Source organism: Homalodisca vitripennis, chromosome 4 (assembly GCF_021130785.1).
Source record: "Homalodisca vitripennis isolate AUS2020 chromosome 4, UT_GWSS_2.1, whole genome shotgun sequence".
Classification (NCBI taxonomy): Eukaryota; Metazoa; Arthropoda; class Insecta; order Hemiptera; family Cicadellidae; genus Homalodisca; species Homalodisca vitripennis.
The window spans coordinates 120,351,861-120,371,289 of record NC_060210.1 but is presented as its reverse complement, the minus strand read 5'-3'; the positions used below and the strand labels follow the sequence as shown (position 1 = coordinate 120,371,289).

The 19,429-nt window shown below is 34.7% G+C and overlaps 1 protein-coding gene across 1 annotated transcript in view; it reads left to right on the top strand.

The window, feature by feature from the left end:
- LOC124360049 (myosuppressin) overlaps window positions 1-18,613 on the top strand; it is a 165,494-nt gene extending 146,881 nt beyond the window's left edge. Inside the window, exon 3 of the mRNA XM_046813301.1 lies at window positions 16,891-18,613. Coding sequence (XP_046669257.1) covers window positions 16,891-16,982 — 92 coding nt within the window. The 3' untranslated portion in view covers window positions 16,983-18,613. The remainder of the gene's footprint in view (window positions 1-16,890) is intronic.
- The last annotated feature ends 816 nt before the right edge of the window (window positions 18,614-19,429 follow it).

Here is a 19,429-nt window from a genome sequence, read left to right as displayed (position 1 = left end):
ATCTACTCTCCTCTGAGGACCAAGTCTCGCACACTCGCGAGTCTGTGACGACTCACTGCACACTCACCAAACTGTCAACTCAAATTCAACTCAAACTCAAACATCATTACTACCGACTAAGTGTATCTGGAGTAACTGACTTCGCTCGTACTTTAACACCACATGTTTATCAAAATTTTGAGAATACAAGAAATAAGAAAATCCTAGAAAATAATAGAATGCGCGGCCAAATTTCGTTATCTATCCCAAAAAGTGTAATTTTATACATTATTAGTAGCTATGATGAATAAGTTGTACAACGTTGTACATGAAATCGTCTGAACCTTGGTGTTATGAAGATAAAGGATGTACAACACGTCAGATGGGCTTGGAACTATAATTTTTTGTATAGAAATACATCACTACAAATATATGTATAATACTACCTCTTTCAAGGATTTTTGATCTGAGCGTCTATAATTGTATTGTGTTAGAGCCCTTTTATGCATGCGTTTTCGTACAGACGTTAAAAAAACGGACCGTACATTTTGTAACGTGCGTTTTTAGTTTTATATCGTGCGTCTTGAATTTTCTGTCGTGCGTATGCAAAAGATTGATGGTGGGGGTAGCAGTGCTACCACAATAATATTATTGTAATAATAATATTATTATTTTATAAAGATTTAAGGTTGCAATAATTAATAAAATTACTATTTTCATTCTCTTATTTAATTCAATATTACTATTAAGTCAGTTATAGTTAAATTTCTTCCAAGTATTTTAATTAAAGTCATTTTCACTAAAATTGGAGTCTACACCTGACATATTAGAACAACTGATAGGACTTTCAATGTTCCGGGTGCAATTCTCCAGATCCTGTGCAATGGGTGCAGTCTGCGAAGACGACGATAGAGTAGACTGGGGTCCATTATTCATTTCACTGAAAGTATTTCCACTGTGGGAAGATTTTGAGTTGTGTGATGCTTGTGGAGCAACTTACATGTTGCAGCCTTTTCTTTAGGAGTCTAGTCTTCGAAATTAGAGCAGAAGATAGAACATAGTTGTGACCATTGGTTTTTCTTCAGTACTCGGTCCTTGTAAGTCTCCGAAGAAGAATTCCAAATCGCTTCTCTCTTCTTAACTTCATCAATTAATAACTCTGTATTAATTCCCTCCATTATACACTAAACTACGCGCAACATAAGACAACGTGGTCAGACAAAACAAAGTGACAGCCTGGTAGAACTACCACAGTGCAGACAACACGAGTGCAGGCGGAGTGGGGAACGCGCGTTTGACGTGCGTCTGCATAAATGCGGCCATATACTACCGTGTACTTTGAGCAAACGTCTGTCCCTGCGTTTGACGTCCGTTTCTAAAACACTGTGACATGTTTTAGAAACGGAAGTCGAACGCAAGAGCTGTAAAAAACGGACGACAGTGCATAAAGTCGCTCATATGGTCCAATGTATTTAAAAACGTGCGTTTTTTTTAACGTCCGTACAAAAACGCATGCATAAAAGGGCTCTTATCTGGTAGACTCTATCTCGAGTAATGTTTTTCGTTCACCGCATGGGAGGATACATTAGTGTCAGACCATTAAAAAACTAGAAATACTTTATTATTTTATTCAGTCATAAAGACTTTTTCTTTATTTGCATTACTATTTCAGTACGGATTTGAGGCAGTTAACGGAATTTGACCAGAAGCATATTCTTGACCATTCTATTGAGTGAGTCTCTATTAGAAAACGGACTGTTGATCCAGTTGATCTACCATGTATCATGACTTCGTCATGAGTGTCAGACCAGAATGACGATGGATGTTATTAAAACTGAGAAGTTTAATGATCCGGATGAAAAATAACACAATTTTGTATCTGCTTTGGGAAGGGTTGATTCAATTTTGAAGTTTAGCTCCAGTTCAGCTTCCTCTTAGTGCAGCGTCTGGAATCTGATGCTATCACAGGCTTGACTCGTGGAATCTGCAGAAGTGTGTGACAACATGCACAACACAATGTTGGTTTAACAACAGATTACAATAAAAAGTTTTTTTTAACTAATTTCGTGTAAAAATACAGGTAGGGGCGCTCAGAAACGTAAAATATTGTCATTGGCATCACTGTAAAACAAAACAGTGGCCACTTAAAAACAGTCTTCAGTCAAATCATCATAAAAGGAGATGGCCACGCCTGTGCAACGCCGGGTTGCAAAGCAAGCCTTTATCAGTGGCTTCTGCAGATCATTGCCGTGTCTTCAGCACGTAGCATCTAGCCTTACTCTTCAATTTGAAAGGTATACTATTTTGCTCGCGAAGATAGTTTCCGACGAGAAATAGACCATCTACAAGCAGCTGGAGTGGTGAAAAATTTCCGATTTGGTTTATTGTGTTCACAATTCCACACCGACACAACGTGTCCGTTAACATTAGGTAAACAATTCCTCAAAGATAATAGATTGCTTGGACAACATGCGTAGTAAGGGATAGGGTACGAGAATTTTAACTTTCGCAATCTCTAACTTAGACTCAAAAAGTACCTCACATAACTTTCGTAAATCGTATAGATTTCCCCATTCCATCTGGGTTCCTCCAAATATATTCCTTTTAATCTATTTTATTTCCCATCAACATCTTATTGGAAAATTGACTTAACCTTATATTCCTGGAATTAGGTTATCACTGAAGACACATTTAACAATGTTTGCCTATCGTGACATAATCCATGTGGCAGGTCGTATGTATATACATACTTACTTATACCGATATCCAAAGTATGTACAACGCCGGTGGAGGGTTCGGATATCCAATACCAGGATTACAAGCCAAGCCTCAACAATGCTTCCTTTACTACAAGCGTTGTTTCCATCTCAATTACAAGTTTGATCTCTGCAAACATTGTGTTATATAGCACTACCAATACGCACGGTCATCAAAAATACAAACAAATTGTGCTCACTTTGTAAAAGCCATTACGTAAATTATCTAATAATGCTATAATAGTGTGGTATCACATCATAAATGTGTTTTAGTGATACAAAATAATATTTTATGTTTATTTAAAACTCAAATTCAGAACTTCACTGTCCAAAAATGACAAAAGTCAAGTTTTGCACAAAAATATTTTAAACTTCTGTAAGTTCGTCATATTCAAATCACTCAAATTCAAAATTAAAGTGATTATTATTGTTAACCAAATATAACTCCAATTTTTAGGTATTATATAATATGTGTTCCCCTTATAGTTTATTTTAAATAATTTGGAAATTTATATTTTTTAAGTATAATACAATATACTTGTATGGTATTTTAAAATATAAGTACGTAATGAATCACAATAATTAACATTTAGAGCCTAGAGTTTTGGACTTATCGGACATCTCTAGATCTAATGTTTCCAAAAGGCACATCTTCTGAAGCAGAATGTTATAAAATGCGGAACTTGGTATTGGCCGACAACAGAGGAGTACGGTATTGGCTTTACCTGGTTTAAAATTAGGTTCTTCTAAACAAGAATGTGAACGATACCTGAGGAATAAAAATCTCCAAATGGCTTTTTCGCCAAAAAGTCCTAATCTGGAGAAAAGCTGCACCAATTTGTCTATTTTTGTAATATTCGTTGAAGTCTAAAGAATTTTTTGATTTAGAAAAATGTATTATGAGAATATATTCCCTGAACATTATTGAATTTGAGATAATAATATTATATATTAAGCCTATTAATTATCTATTTACTCAAGCGATAATTTTAATTGACCTAAACTTCTCACTCATTTTAGGAATTTTGTTCATCAATATGAGAAAACCATAGAGCACAAGATATGGCAACATCTATTATAGACCAGATAGGCGCAGTCTAGTGAGTGCAGTCACTGAAGGTAGATTCAGCCGCATAACCCACTTTTTCATTTTCACAATTCTACCTCATGGGAAATCTACGCACAGTACATAAAACTGCAGACGATTCAGCTTTTATAACGAGCAGTAAAAGAAGAAAACATAAAGCACTTATATAGTGTGATGTTCGTCTTGCTAACATTTAACCGCACTTGATTAAGTTCTTGGTCAAATATTTCACTACTGAATGGCTGAATTTAAAGAATTCATGTAAATTGTTTCAGGTGTGTTAATTTGTGTTACACCCTGTTTTATATGGATTCATTGGTTTTAACTGCAATACACGAGATCTCTGCTCCATCAATCCCATTTTTGAATGGTAATCCCAGTCAACGTGACCTTATAAGCCATTTATATTTTAGCTTATTATGAAAAAGACGTTACAGGTTAACAACAAGTATCATTACTAAAGTAGCCTGCACCAAAATAGTCCAATGACGTTTGATGCGGTGTTGCCATATCGCTTCTGACCACCCGCTATAACGTGGCTATGGTCACTAAAGTCTGATTGATTTACTTGTCAGAAAAACAGTAAAATTAAATCAGAGGTAACGTCTAATGATTTCCTAATTGCAACAGGCGTTAAGACGAATCTCAATTCACGTAAAACTGGCAACAGCGTGTAGTGCAGGGTGAAACGTAACAGAAACCAACGGACTACTTTTGTGCAGACTGCTCTAGACAGTTATTGCACAGAAGTTTAATCTAAAATGTCTGACTCTTGTATGACACAGACCAATCAAAATTTAATTTTATTACGTGTAGATAAATTACTGAACATGCCATATAATTAATGTGCAACACTGTATTTACTAATATATTATTACAACACGATTTCTCGATGCCAACATGGTTACCTATTAGAACAATGTAACCAGTTACTTTTGACAGGAATCAAGATTACCAACGGATCGACTTTCACCATTTTTACAGTGATGTAGCGATTTATAAGGTTTTTGAGTAGTTTTACACTAAATTTGGACCGTCTAGGTCAACTCGATCCACACTTTTCGTACGTATAGACATACAGTAATAGGATTACGTGCATCACACTGACGTTAGAGACTTTGCTAAACGCTCGCCCAACTATTTTTATTTATTATAGAAATTCAATACAGGTGAGTAAAGTTGAATATGTGTTAAATTCCAACACTAAAAGTGTTACAATGCAAAGGAAAAGTCCCTTTTGCATTGAACTTTAATTTTAAATTATTGTAGCCTAGTATAGTACAGGATTTGAGGGAGAACTGTTTGTATCTATTTACGTTTATATCAAGACTTTACATCTTTTAGCTGATAAGATAAGCGTTTCTGTGTTACACCATCCCCCATCTTGTGGAACCCCATTTAAGTTGACAGCATTAACAGTACGACTGTCAAGCATATAAAACAATAATGAAAAGTAAAAGTGCATTATAAAGTAATAACCATAAAATTACAATATTACTTATATATGATGGAACAATGTATACTTGCTTCAGTACGATATACTTGGTAATAAACGTCAACTCTTACACATTTTGAAAAAAATTATTACACATTGATGTTTTTTCACGCATACGGATATTATACAGGGTGTTCAGTAAAAGTGTTCCAATATTTTGGATTTGTGTTCTACGTATAAAAATTAGCAAAAATGTTCATATGAGCGTATGTCATAAAACCTTTAGTTTTCCGTCTATTTGTCTGTATGTGTTTTTTATATAAAAACTATATATTTTGAACCAATTAAGATAAAGGTATGAAACTTGAGAATTGTATTAAACTTAGGTAGACCTTTTTGAAAATAAAATATTAACGTTCATGTGCACTGTTTTGTTCATTTTTTGTATAACAAAATCCCAAAGTATTGGAACACCTTTACTGAACATCCTGTATACAGTTTGCAGTCTGATCAAAATCGGGTCATAAACAACCATAATCGTAAACTCTGTTTACTTAAACTTCAAACACTTTTCTCATTGACAACGGCTACTAGCATTGCCACCTACATAATAAACTGGAAATTATAACAAAAGAGGAAAGAATTTAACATCATTGAGTCCTTTCAGCAATCGACACTTCCGGTGAATATCAATCCAACGATGAAATGTTTGCTTTATTATTGTAGTTTATAAAACATAATGGTTTTCAATGCAAATTATACATCAGCACAACAGTTTTGAACGTCTTGAATTTATTTTACACATTCTTTCAAAATAGCATCTCTTCCTATACTACGGCTAAGAGAACTGGACTTGAAAGTGCAACGATTCAAGTACAACTCACACAAAAACATCACTGAACCACTCAACGAAATGTTACATTCAAAACCGTTCTTTCCAAAATAGGTGAAATACACAACTGGAAACTATAAATGCTCGTGTTTTAAACCAGTAATTAAGTGTAGCATTTGGCGGCTGGCACATATTTCCTAATGCTGACTACAAATTAAACAGAGTAGATAAAGGGGCTGTGTGCCGATGTCGGGGTTGACACAGACGTCCAATTGTGTGCAGTTGGGTAGGCACACAGATTTTCCACTTGGGTAGGTTTGTTATAGAGCTGCCAATCACGATTTGACAAGGACTACTCAAACTGCAGTAAAAATACTATTAAGTTACTTTAATACTCGTTATGAGCAAGGGCGTACCCAGTGAAGGGATCCAAGAGATCCGGACCTCCACCCCAAATTTTCAATTACTTTTTTAGTAAACGATTATCATTGTTTAAATAAGTCAGTATTACTGGCATATGCTGCTGAAAGATCGCTCTCAACACAGATACGGGTCAAGAACTTTTTAAGGAACAAAATGGAGCCTTACTTTCTGTCCACTTTGGGAAAATATCAGTTGCCTTGGACACCTCCCTCCCCAGGCTACGTTTTCTTGGTTATGAGTAGATCAAAAACAGTTAAGTAATACTACAGTGCAAATCTGGCTGTTATTCTGAACAAGGCCTACAATATACTACAAATGTGTCAATATACTACATCATGAATTACAATAATACAAGGTTGATGAAAAGTCTTGAAACGGTCTAATATCTTCTTCACTCGTAAACGTACAAACATAAAACTTTGTACAGTTTCATAGGGCATAAAATTGAACTTTTTGATACAATCAGTATTGAACTTGTGCATAAGGTCTGTATTTAAACTTTCGAGTGCCGCCATTTTGTTTAGGCTTAACCTTTTGAGGTTTAATTTGCGGCATAATGTTCCACTAATTAAGACCTGTAAAACGGTATGCCCATCGATCTACGTATTCTTACACGTAAGATTTTCCACCGACTCCTTACGGACTATCCTCCTGAGGTGGTGGGTGATAAGCTACTGATTGTATCGAAAAGTTCAATTTTTATGCTCTATGTCACTGTACAAAGGTTTGTGTTTGTACGTTTACGAGTACAGAGGATATTAGACCATATTAAGACTTTTCAGCTACCCTGTATAATACCTAGAATTTAGGGGACATCCCTGGCATTTCTAAACGGCTTGGCCAATTAAAGTAAAGTTTTGGGTATCTTCGTAGGTTTATGAAACCTACTTTCTACAAATGTTTATTTCAATTGGTTAAACCGTCTATAATGACAAGGGACGCCACTGATTTCTGGATTACTCTGTATAACTTATACATTTGCCATAAGCAAATAAAACATGGTCGATATACTATGACATACAATATGTTTGTATGACCCAATATACTGTTTATGGACAACGAATCACGTATATTAGAATATACTTATTTCAACAACATAACATGCGAGTATGCACTAAGTACTTGTGATGTACAAATCAATCATGGCTGATATACTTGTTTTATTAATATAACAATGTGCGTATTGATTATATTCTGGTGTATGCTATTTACTGTTCACGAAACTCCGATCACGGGTATCACGTTTTTGAGAATATTCATAAAATTTCAAACACAATATGTATTGCATTGTGCCATCGATCGTAATTTGTGTGCACACATCGATCATAGCTTTATCAGTGATCGAGATAAGGTTTATGTCACATTTCGTTTAATGTCGTAATTAAAACAACCAACACGAACAAAAATGTGGCATCAATTTTGATTTCTACAAACACGTATACAATTACTGTATATCAGTTATCGACTAATGTTCATCTATTGTTGTATAACCTACTTATCGATGTTGTATACTTAATGTTATTCAAGGGTAATTACATTTAAATACTGTACAATGCTCCGTAGTTGTCTGCAATGAACTTAATTTCGTACAACAGCGCAATAAACAGTGCCACGGCGCCTTCAGTTTACGTGTGGCTATTCACTTGACAATTCTGTCACGCACTTGCGTTCAGCATTACTGTAGGCGCTACTTCTAACACAGCAGCATTTCGATATATATATATATATATATATATATACGATATATGTACCGTATATGTGTTGACAAACTTGGACAACAATTTTATTTGTATAAAGAGTTTCACATTTTCATCTTAACATTTTAAAACTAAACAATAGGATTCACTTTTAAATTGAGAGCTTTCAAAGAAACATTAAAAAGCTGTAAGCACACTGCTTACATCTATTGATGCAGTTCTGCCAGTCAGTGTTCCCAACTCGCTAGATGGAAAGTACCTCAATTTCAGTATCACAGTTTCATAAGAAGAGAACTCCCAAATAATTTGATACCACCTTTCGTTTCACACACTTATACAATATTTACAAGAGCAGAAACAGGTTGTCATTGTATGACTCACGTGTAATCTATATTCTTTAAGGAAAACCCTGCAAGAATGACCAACACATTTCTAAACTGGTGATTTTCCCTCTTGGAATATTTTAAAAGGCTTTACAAGCACAATTAAATTAGACAAAATTAACATAATACATGATCTGTCGGGTAACACACAGGGATTTGACGTCACAATCTGAATACAATGAAAATCTACATACTCGTATAATTTAAAGTTTCACCTCATTATAATGTAAATAAATCAAAACTATAATCAAATTAAAACATTTCTTTAGGCATTAATGTCCATCACAAATTCGACTGTTCCCTTAAACTACTCTAGGGAAGTTAAAGCATGACCGGTGGGATGCGCGTGAGGAGTGGAGGAGTTGAGCGCGTGGGGGCACAATCTAAAGTAGGGGAGTGAATACGGTGCTACTAACCCTACTGAGAGTTTTCGGCTCCCGGCTCATAGTGGTGGCGGGAGCCGAATATTGTAATGTTTGCCAACATTTCTAGACCCTTATGTTCTTACCACGGTGGTCTTTTATGATGAGCAATTTAATATAGGAGACCTTTGAGAATATTTGAACATTTCTAGACTCTTTTGAAGTTACGGCGACGGACTTTTATGATGGGGAATTCAATACAGGAAATCTTGGAAATATTGGGACCGGATGTACGTGATCTTAACAATAACTATGTTCTGCCGAAATTGTGTTCATAGCTCACCCTTCTTAATGAGTTCGCAGTAGAGATACCTGGTGGTAAGAAAGGGTTCTCATAAATTGGGAAAGAGTAGGAATTTATATTATTCTTGATCTCCAACGACGACAACAGTTCAGAATTGTAATTTTTACGCTTTGTTAGCCATTAAAATTCAATTTATCATATACTAACCGTGTAAGCTTCAGGATTTACGATAGTAGATACAATTATACACTACAAAATTTTCAACTGACATAACCTAGCTGCTAAATTAAAAATTAATATAAAACTGGTTAAACTAATTTGTTAATATACACAGTAGAATAAGAAAAAACTCAGTTTTATCTACCAACTTGTATCAAGTTAATTTAATGATGTATACTTAAAATAACAATAACGCCAACGATCCACACGCAATAGTTAACATAACAAAACCCCCCGTTGTCGATGAAAATTATTTATTGTTCTTCGAACTACACCCAAATCAAAATTGTCCAGATTACTTTTAGTATGTTTGCGTTTTCTTACTTTGTTGGGCGTACTAAAAGAATTGCCAATTGGACTTATTTTTTTTCCTCCTTCAAAATTCGTCTCAGCGTACTTTCAGAAATTCCAGTTGCCTCTACGACACGCTGTTGAACTTTCTTCAAATTTAGAAGTGTGTTGGTTTCTGCTTCCCGTTTCATAAAATGGGAAGCACTTCTCTTGCTTGGCCGTGTATAACCTTTCTACCTCCAATTTTACTTTTTACATTATGATCCATCTCAAACTCTTTACTTAAAACGTAATGAGCACAACGCAATTAATTCACAAATTGTATTACAACTCGTGAATTGGCACAAGCGAATGTTTTTTAGGCGGCACGTATAGAAGACTGGAGACCGAAGTTCACAAGGCTAAATACGGCAACAGACTGAGCCGCTCCACCCCCACCACTTTAGTTCCGTCTTTGCCTACGGCGCAACTCGAGGTCACCGCTCATGCTATAAATTCTCTACTATAAATTCCGTTTATTTCCTTTGCTATACAGGAAAGTGAAGTAGTGTTGGAAGAAAGGTCAGATTTTGAGATTTTTGTAGGAATATTTATTTCGAGGTATAATTAGTTTATTCATTTGTAAAACATCGAGTAGGGGACTGTCTGCAAAGGATTTGCGACATCACCTGTGTAGTACAGACATCAATGCTGGCGGAATGATGTGACAAAATTTTGGGTATTCACAATCTCACCTTTAAAATAATGTAATAGGTATATGAACCGTACAAGAATCGTATTAATTTCAACGGGACCATAAGAATGAAAAAAGCCAGTTTTTGAATAGGTTGGTATACCTTGTAATGCTTTGATTGCTTAGGTTGGTAATACAGGCAGAACCTGTGGAAAACCTTGATACAGTACTCTTTAGAAAGGGTGTATGTATAAGAATATTTTGTGATACTGCATAGGGATTTTTTTTCTCCTCAGTGTATACGAAAACCCACGGAGATATTTATACCTGTTAGTGGTGACCACTTTGGAAACTCCATTTTTTCAAGAATCTCACACCAAGAAGTATTGAGCAAGCTGAGGAAAGCTCGATGAGACCAAAGGATGGGGTCCTGATGAAATTCCCCCGATGGTTTGAAACATTGCAGTGGTCCTGTTGGCGGGACCAATTTGTGATCTATTCAATGCGTCACTGTCATCTGGTGTCTTCCCAGAATCTTTAAAATTAGCCTACGTTGTTCCCCTCCCACAAAAATGGGGCCATTGAAGATGTTGCTAACTATAGACCAATCTCGATTTTGCCAGCTATTGCCAAAGTTTTTGAGGACCTCTTTCTTGACCGTATAAAGCATAAACTGGCTGGCTTAATCTGCCCACAGCAGCATGGTTTCATGAGTGGGAGGTCTACTGTGTCGAACTTAACGTTATTTCAGTCCAAAATACATGAAGCCTTCACCGTCAATAATCAGTTAGATGCCATATATCTGGATGTCTCCAAGGCTTTCGACACGGTAGACCACACACTACTTTTGAGAAAATTGCTTGATCAAGGATTTGGAAGCACGGAAATTAAGTGGCTGACAAGCTACCTCTCAAACCGGCGTTCATTCATCAAGTTTGCTTCGGCCACTTCATCAGAATTCATTTCATACTCTGGAGTTCCCCAAGGATCGCTGTTGGGACCCTATCTCTTTTCACTCTTCATAAATGACCTTCCTGAGGCTCTACAATGCGACTCACTTCTGTTTGCTGATGATGTGAAACTGTTTTTCCATCGTATCCACTGAAGAGGACTGCCTACGAATCCAGGAAGATCTTTGTGCGATCGACCGCTGGTGCGAAGAGAGAACAAAATTAAACTCAACACTAAGAAATGCCAAGTGATGACCTTCCATCGGAATCTCTCCCCCCGTTGTCCATGAGTACAATATACGCAGGGAGCCTTAACTCGTGTACTGCAGGTAAAAGATCTTGGTATTACATTAGTACCTTCACTGAATCCTGAGTTGCATGTGCGAAACATTTGCAGCAGAGCAAACAAAATGCTTGGATTTGTCTCCCGATTCTCAAAAGGCTTAAGTGACACGGCTTTTAAAAACTTTGTATTGTGCTTTGGTACGCCAAATCCTTGAATATGGCTCTCCAGTGTGGAACCTCCACCAGAAGTTTCTCATTAGATGAACTAGAGACTATTCAAAGAAGATTTATTCGAATAGTGGGTGTCAGGAGTGGTATTCTCTATCGTCAGGTTCCCATCGGGGAAGTGTCCTCGTGATCTGGGACTCCTGACTCTTGCGGATCGCAGATTCTCCGCTGACGTTGTACTGCTGTCAAAGATCCTTAACGGCAAGATCGACTGTCCCGATATGCTGAGCCAGATCCTCTTCAGGACCCCTTCAGCCACTCGCTCCAGAGACCTGTTCGCTAGCAGCAACACATCGCACCAACTACGCAGCAAACGATACGATGTACCGACTTCAGAGTTCTGGTAATAGCGTCGCCGACATCGTTGACTTTTTTGTGGACAGTATACCAGTGCTCAAGAGGAAGATCGCCGATCTGCATGAGTTATCTGCCTAGGAGTTGCACAATGAGGGAAGACATTCGTTCTTACACTTTATCTGTACGTCTCTCATTGCTGTTATTTATATATTGTGTCTTGTTAATTCTTGTCTAATCTTGTTTATTCTCATTGTTTCGTGCTAATTTATTGCTGTTATTGTTCGTTGTTTTTCCATAGTTCAAATCACGGTACACTAATAATTAATTACGTTATTGTCATTCATAGTTTATATCCGTTTCGTCACTTAAATAGTTTATTAATCGTTATTGCTCTATTTTGTCACTGTGGTTGTTTACTTTCATTGTTTAATATTATGTTCACAACTGTAAAAATGGAGATGTCCGTTGAAATGTAAAATAAAATAAAATAAAATAAAAGAACGGGTGATTTTTAAAATATTCTATACTATTATTCTTGAAAAATGTTTAAGCTTGCCAGTTGTACATGGACCTAGTTGATATATGAGAAGGATCCTCTGAAGAGAATAGTGTTAAATGAAATTTTGTATACGATTTTTCATTCTACAGTTTCTCAATGTTCTTTATGAAATTTTGTCAAACTCGGCAAACTCGAACTAAATAATTGGTATCGCAGGTTGGGTCAATAATTAGACCAAGCTATAAAAAAGAAAATTGCATTTTTTTCTCGTCTTTGCCGGTTCTAATTGGTTATTACACTTCTACGTCTTCTTAAAGTGCGTTCATAAACTAACATAAAAAAATCTTTTTCGCTTCCTTTACATGAGAAATTCAACCGATCATCTATCTACAGATGACTACTTTTATTTAATCACATAAATATCACTCTTGGGTTTTCACCTCTTTTACAATTCCATGCACGATCGATCAATTTTGAGTTCACCGACCTCTGTTAAAATTCGTACCAACTTGGTTAGTGTAAGAGAAAGTGGACAAATTATGAAATTTTGTCAAACTCGGCAAACTCAAACTACATCATTGGTATCGGAGGTTAGGTCAAAAAATTAGACCAAGCTATAAAAAAGAAAATTCTTTTTTCTCGTCTTTGCCGGTTCTAAGTGGTTATTTCACTTCGACGTTTTCTTAAAGTGCGTTCATAGAGTAGCATAATAAAATCTTTTTTGTTTTCTTTACATGGGAAGTTCGAACGATCATCTATCTATCTACAGATGGTTACTTTTATTTAACCACATTTATATACCATTCCTGGGTTTTCACCATTTTTTACAATTCCATCAATTTTGAGTTGACCGACATCTAGTAAAATTCGCACCAACTTGGGTAGTGTAAGAGAAAGTGGACAAATGGCGGTGGGGGAGAGAGAAAGTGTAGCTATTCTAGTTGACCTGATCTTTACCAGGACTAGTCTTGAATGCTGATGAGAACGTTCGTGTGACAATGACAGAGTGAAGATGGAGACAAAACTTGTTAACGGTTGTGTTCTGTATGTTTTCCCAGGTGGTTGGGACCGCGACAAACGTGCCAATTTTATCAATCAAACACAGACACAATAATTGGTGTCACATAACTACTGGCATCGGTATTCTACAAAATAAGAGTACATACATTGAGAAAACTCTATTTTAAACGTCATAAGTATGAAATTGCTTTAAATAAAATAAGTTACCACACGTCTAAGATGACCTGAAAGCAGAAAGTTTACATTCTCTTAATGATCATCACTTCTAAAACGTTTAAATTAAATGAAATAAACAATTCTTTATTTATACAGGCAATGTTAGGGCCGTATGGCCCTTTTTTACACTTAACCAGCGACCACATAAAATTGTTTTAAATGAATTAAATATTACCTTAAGAAAAATATTAAAGAAATAATTACATTTAAACAATGTGGAGAAATTAATGTTATATTTTACCACGTACAAATTAAAATTTAACAAATTAATAAATTAAATACTTCTGTAATTCTTAAAATATATAAAATAAAATTATACTTTTAATATACAAATAAAACTAAAGTGGTTATTGCTAATAAGTCCTAACTTTAATTACACACAATCTCACATACATCCCTCTGAGATTGTCACGCCCACAGACAGCATCTCAGACTAAATCTACAAATTGTTATACATACAATATTGTGAGATACAAACAATACAAACATGCGTTCTTAAACTAAATAGCATTAATTAACGTAACAATGAAGCACGAAATTAACATTGCTTAAATATAAATCGCTGCATTGAATACTTGTTCTCGTTTCGTTTTTCAGTCTTCTTAAACCTATTTGAATCACATGATTTGTGAATTAGTTTACTCAAAATCAATTGACCATTCTAGTTATTTTAATCTTAAATACAATAGGGGATTATCAATACAAATGATTATGTATTAAAATAAATTAGATTTTTTAACTAAACAAGGTGGGAATACGTCACTCCACGCGTGGCGAAAAGGGTTCGTTGAGGTTCAATGCAAAAATGAAAGACTATAACTCATTTCATTACTGACAGATGGAACGATAGACAATTATACGAAAAAAATTTACATCCTGCGGCAAACAAAAGAAACATTACGTCAGCCTAGTGTGACAGACTCAACGACACTCAGCCAAATACCATGGTTGCCCGGGCATGCACATAAAATTCATTCTTGTCTATATAGAAATGAAGTTTCATGCATAATTTCAAGTCTACAGATTAATTCTTTCTCAAGATATCTTGCCACATGATACATTGATATTTTTGTTAATCAAACTGGTTTTCATATCGGTGGTGAAATAATAAATATTTACACACTTAGCCTAGTCGCCATAAAATATGTTCCACGTGTTGAGATAGTTATGGTACATATTAGTTAATATTAAGTTAAAATCTCGTATGAGTGTACAGAGCTTGTTTATACATTTATTTATTCTGCTATTTTCCAGTTACCACAGTGATTAGTCATAAAACCTATGTAAAAAATAACATTCACTATCATCGAACTTAATGTTCCCCATATACAAATGACGTTTCATGCACATATTCACGTCTATCCATCAGTTTGTTGTCAATGTATCGTGCGGTCTGACTGACAGACAAGCAGAAATGGAATTTTTCAACATCACGATTGTTAGGCTCCGCTCAGCCCATAATTTACTCCAGCGAAAAGGCAGTTTTCGTGTTATGTTATTATTCCTTGGCTCTAGGAATATACCTAAAACCCAGGGTTTAATATATATTTCGGGTTTAATATGAAACATTAGTCTACCATAATGTATGTTGAACCTGTACATTCTAACAACTTCTGTGTGACTGAAAAAATATATTTTTTTTCAAATTAGTATGGACATTTTATCAATGTAGTAATGTAATCAGACAAATCTCGATTACAGCACTGTAATTAAGGACATAGCTTGTTCTTTCGCAGGATTAACTGTAGGCCTACTCGTAGATTACAAGAAGCTTATAAATATGGAAATCGCCAACAATGGACATCGCAATTACTCGTAAATTTAGAGCTTAAGGAAATGTGTATCGTTTTACGACTACGATTTATAAAGACAATACAATATAACTTCACTTAATTAGTTTAGCTTCTTTAAAAGATTATTTTATTTATTTTCCAGTACTGATTGCAATTTCTTAACACTATAAGATTTTCTGCAACGATGATGAACCGACTCAAATGGTGGCTTTCGAATCTTGAAACAATCTTATACTATTCCTACTAAATCATATTTTTTAAATGCCGAGATATGCAAGAAAATATTTTTTTAACGAGATACATTCTCAATCTCTACGACATACCCTATTTTTGACCTGTAGTGTTCAGTTAACGCCATACATTAACTAATTCCTAAGAATTGCGTTTGTTTTAAAGGAATCTGCGAGTTATTCTTTCAGTCCTCTACTTTTCAATCAAACAATGAAAACATTTATAGAGGCAGCTTTATTTATTATTTAGATACTTACTTTGGAAGGTCAGCCAAATTAAAGCCTTGGGCTATTAACCCTTAACTCATAAAATATGTTGGTATCACTAACCCTCAAGTTGGGGTAAAAATGCATATAAAAGTGAGTAAAAACACGTTTTAAGTAAAGAAATTGCAAACATTTTCCGAGAGGAGGGCCTGGAAACCCCCATTCTTATGGAATACCCCTCAAAACTCTCTGAATGATTTCGCAGACGTATAGAAGCTTGAAGTTTGATACATTCATTCACATCTCTGCGCTCAACTTTGCAATTCGTCCCATATATCCAACTGGGCCGTCCGTCGTCAGTAACTCTGCAATGTAGGGACGGTTTCCACAATTAATTATCAATGACTCTTTGCACAAGAATTACGCCCTGAGAACTCGCCCCCGATGGAGAACGGAGTCAAGAGACAAGACGTGGACCTTATGATTCTTAGGTTTATCACTTATGAGCACTATCAATCTCCAGAAGGTTTTCATACTTCACGTTTTTGTGATCGTTGTCTGTATGTTCCAGTGATGCACCCTGAGAACTCGCCCCTGATGGAGAACGGAGTCAAGAGACAAGACGTGGACCTTATGATTCTTAGGTTTATCACTTATGAGCACTATCAATCTCCAGAAGGTTTTCATACTTCACGTTTTTGTGATCGTTGTCTGTATGTTCCAGTGATGCACCCTGAGAACTCGCCCCTGATGGAGAACGGAGTCAAGAGACAAGACGTGGACCACGTGTTCCTCAGGTTTGGTCGCCGCCGCTAACTCATCAACCTCGAGCCGGTTTTCCTCCCTACATCTTTGTCAACAATCAGTAATCAATGTGTATTGTTAAGTAAATCAGTGATTTAGACTCTTCATTCAATCAATTAACAGCATAGTTTTATAATATAACAACCGTTTAAATTTAAATTATTAATTTCCTTCTGCAAATAGTATTTATATTATAAATTTCAAAATGTGAATGTGAAAAAATTAACCATTACAATTTTTAGTTACGGAACTTAACTAATTCCGTATACAAGTTTTCCAGTAAATTCTTCTGCAACTTATCAGTATTAAGAGTAATTAGTATTAAAGCATTTTGAAAATAGAAAGTATTAAAAAACATAATAATTTTTGTTTAGTTTGTTTAGTTAATGTATCTTAAATTTAATATTTCTATATTGCATGTAATGACTGTATGAGTATCGTATTATTTCACTTATAATTTTAATTAACTTTAATTATTATTTAATTTTAATTAAATTTAATTAATTTTAATGAAAATTAATATAGTATAAAATTAAATTAATAATCTTAATATTTTACCATAATACAATTTAATGGATTTTGTAAGTAAATGATTAAGCCCATTCATATTCTCTATCAATATTATTTTAATGAAAAAAATTTATTAGCGCCAAAGTTATAGTGGTTCTTGATCTCAGTTACAAATAAAATGCTGTTCGAAATCTAGTCATGTTATTATCTATATTTTTCGTATTATATAGCATTCATTTTGTTATGAGTAAATTATTTTTAGCTCATTAATACGAGCCGTATTTTAAAGTCATTAACATTATGGAATTTTAAGAATTTATTTTCATTTGTATTGCACATTATGAGAAGAGGTATTCTTTATATTCTTGATTCATTTTTGGCCTATTCCAATCATTTCTTTTCTCTTTTGTCTACTTAAGAATTTAATTTTACTTTCTCTGAATGCAGTTGCATTATGTAGTTGATAATAGTATTTATAGACTTGTTCATTTTCTTACTCTGTATAAGAATTCTGTATTGTAAAATTAGTTTAACAGAAATATTAGTAAATATTGCAAACGTAATATAACTCTCTATGACAAGTAATTAATATTCTGTATTAATTGGTTATATTTAGTTTACCACAGACACCTATCAGCATTACTAACAATTAATATTAAACCTTATGATAAATAAACAAACCTATAATCTTTGGATAATATATTTTACTGAGCAGGGATGATTAGTATTTATTATTCAGTATTATTATTTTAAGAAAATTATTTTGCTGTAATGCGCTAGTCAAACTTGACTTAATTGTTTTAGAATGATAATACAACATGTGATTACAGATGATTTCTTCAAAATATATCTCTGTCTTAAACACTAATATTATGTAAAGATTAAATTAAATGCGTCCACCCTTTCACAAACTGTACATAACCCTCCCCCTCCCCTAACCTAAACCGGCCACCCTTTCTCTCAGTGTGCCATTGTTAAGTATTTCATTAGTTACGAACTTTGTTTTGTTTGCTTTCAATATTCCTCTGTTGACGTGTGAAATGTGGTAATATATTTGTTGTAGTGTATAATTCAAAGTATTTATGTTTTTAAAATATTATATATTGATAATATATTATATATTTGTTAATGGCGGTCGCGTTTTATTTACATCCCCAATGTGTTCGTAGTCTTTGAAATTTTCTACACTGTTAAAAAATGTGAATGGTATTTTGAATAACTATTTTTCAAGTACTGTAAATTAAAACTACTTAGAATGCTTTAGATTGATTTTCAGATGCCATTTTATTGCTGTTGTAAAGCATATACACAGAATATTCTTAAACACAAAATTGAATTTAAAATCTCTATTTATTCATGTAGGCCTACTTGTTAACTAATTTTATGGATTCTGGTATTTAGTTCCTTATATACACGCTAGGCGAGCTACTGTTCAAGCAAGTGGCACTTGCAAACAAGCGGCAGTGTTGTTGGTTCAGGACGTTATGCGCTCTATATAGAACCTCGTAACTTGCTGGTCCGGACCAACACTTACCAGGTCGGACCAGAAAGTGCCGCTCGATTTACTCGATTACCAACAAGTGCCGAGTTTCCAAACAAACAAAATATTATTCTCATGTAAGTAGAGTATTGTTTAGTTACTCCTAACTGCTAATGTGGCAGGACAGAATTGTTTAGTGTGATTCCAAACCTAACTTGTACGCGACAGACTACTTTCCCTTGATCGTCTTTAAATAAGTTAAGATGGATGTGCTTACATATACTAAATTGTTTAAATGCCACAACGAAACAATATTTGTCTTTAAAAGAACTTAAACTATGAATCCAAAAATTATATAAAATAATGAATACAGACACAGAATAGTGGTTTTCGTAACTAACACAACACAAATGTAGTTGAGACAGTATTACTTTAATGTACGTACCTCTGTACACGTTCAGTCAAGTAC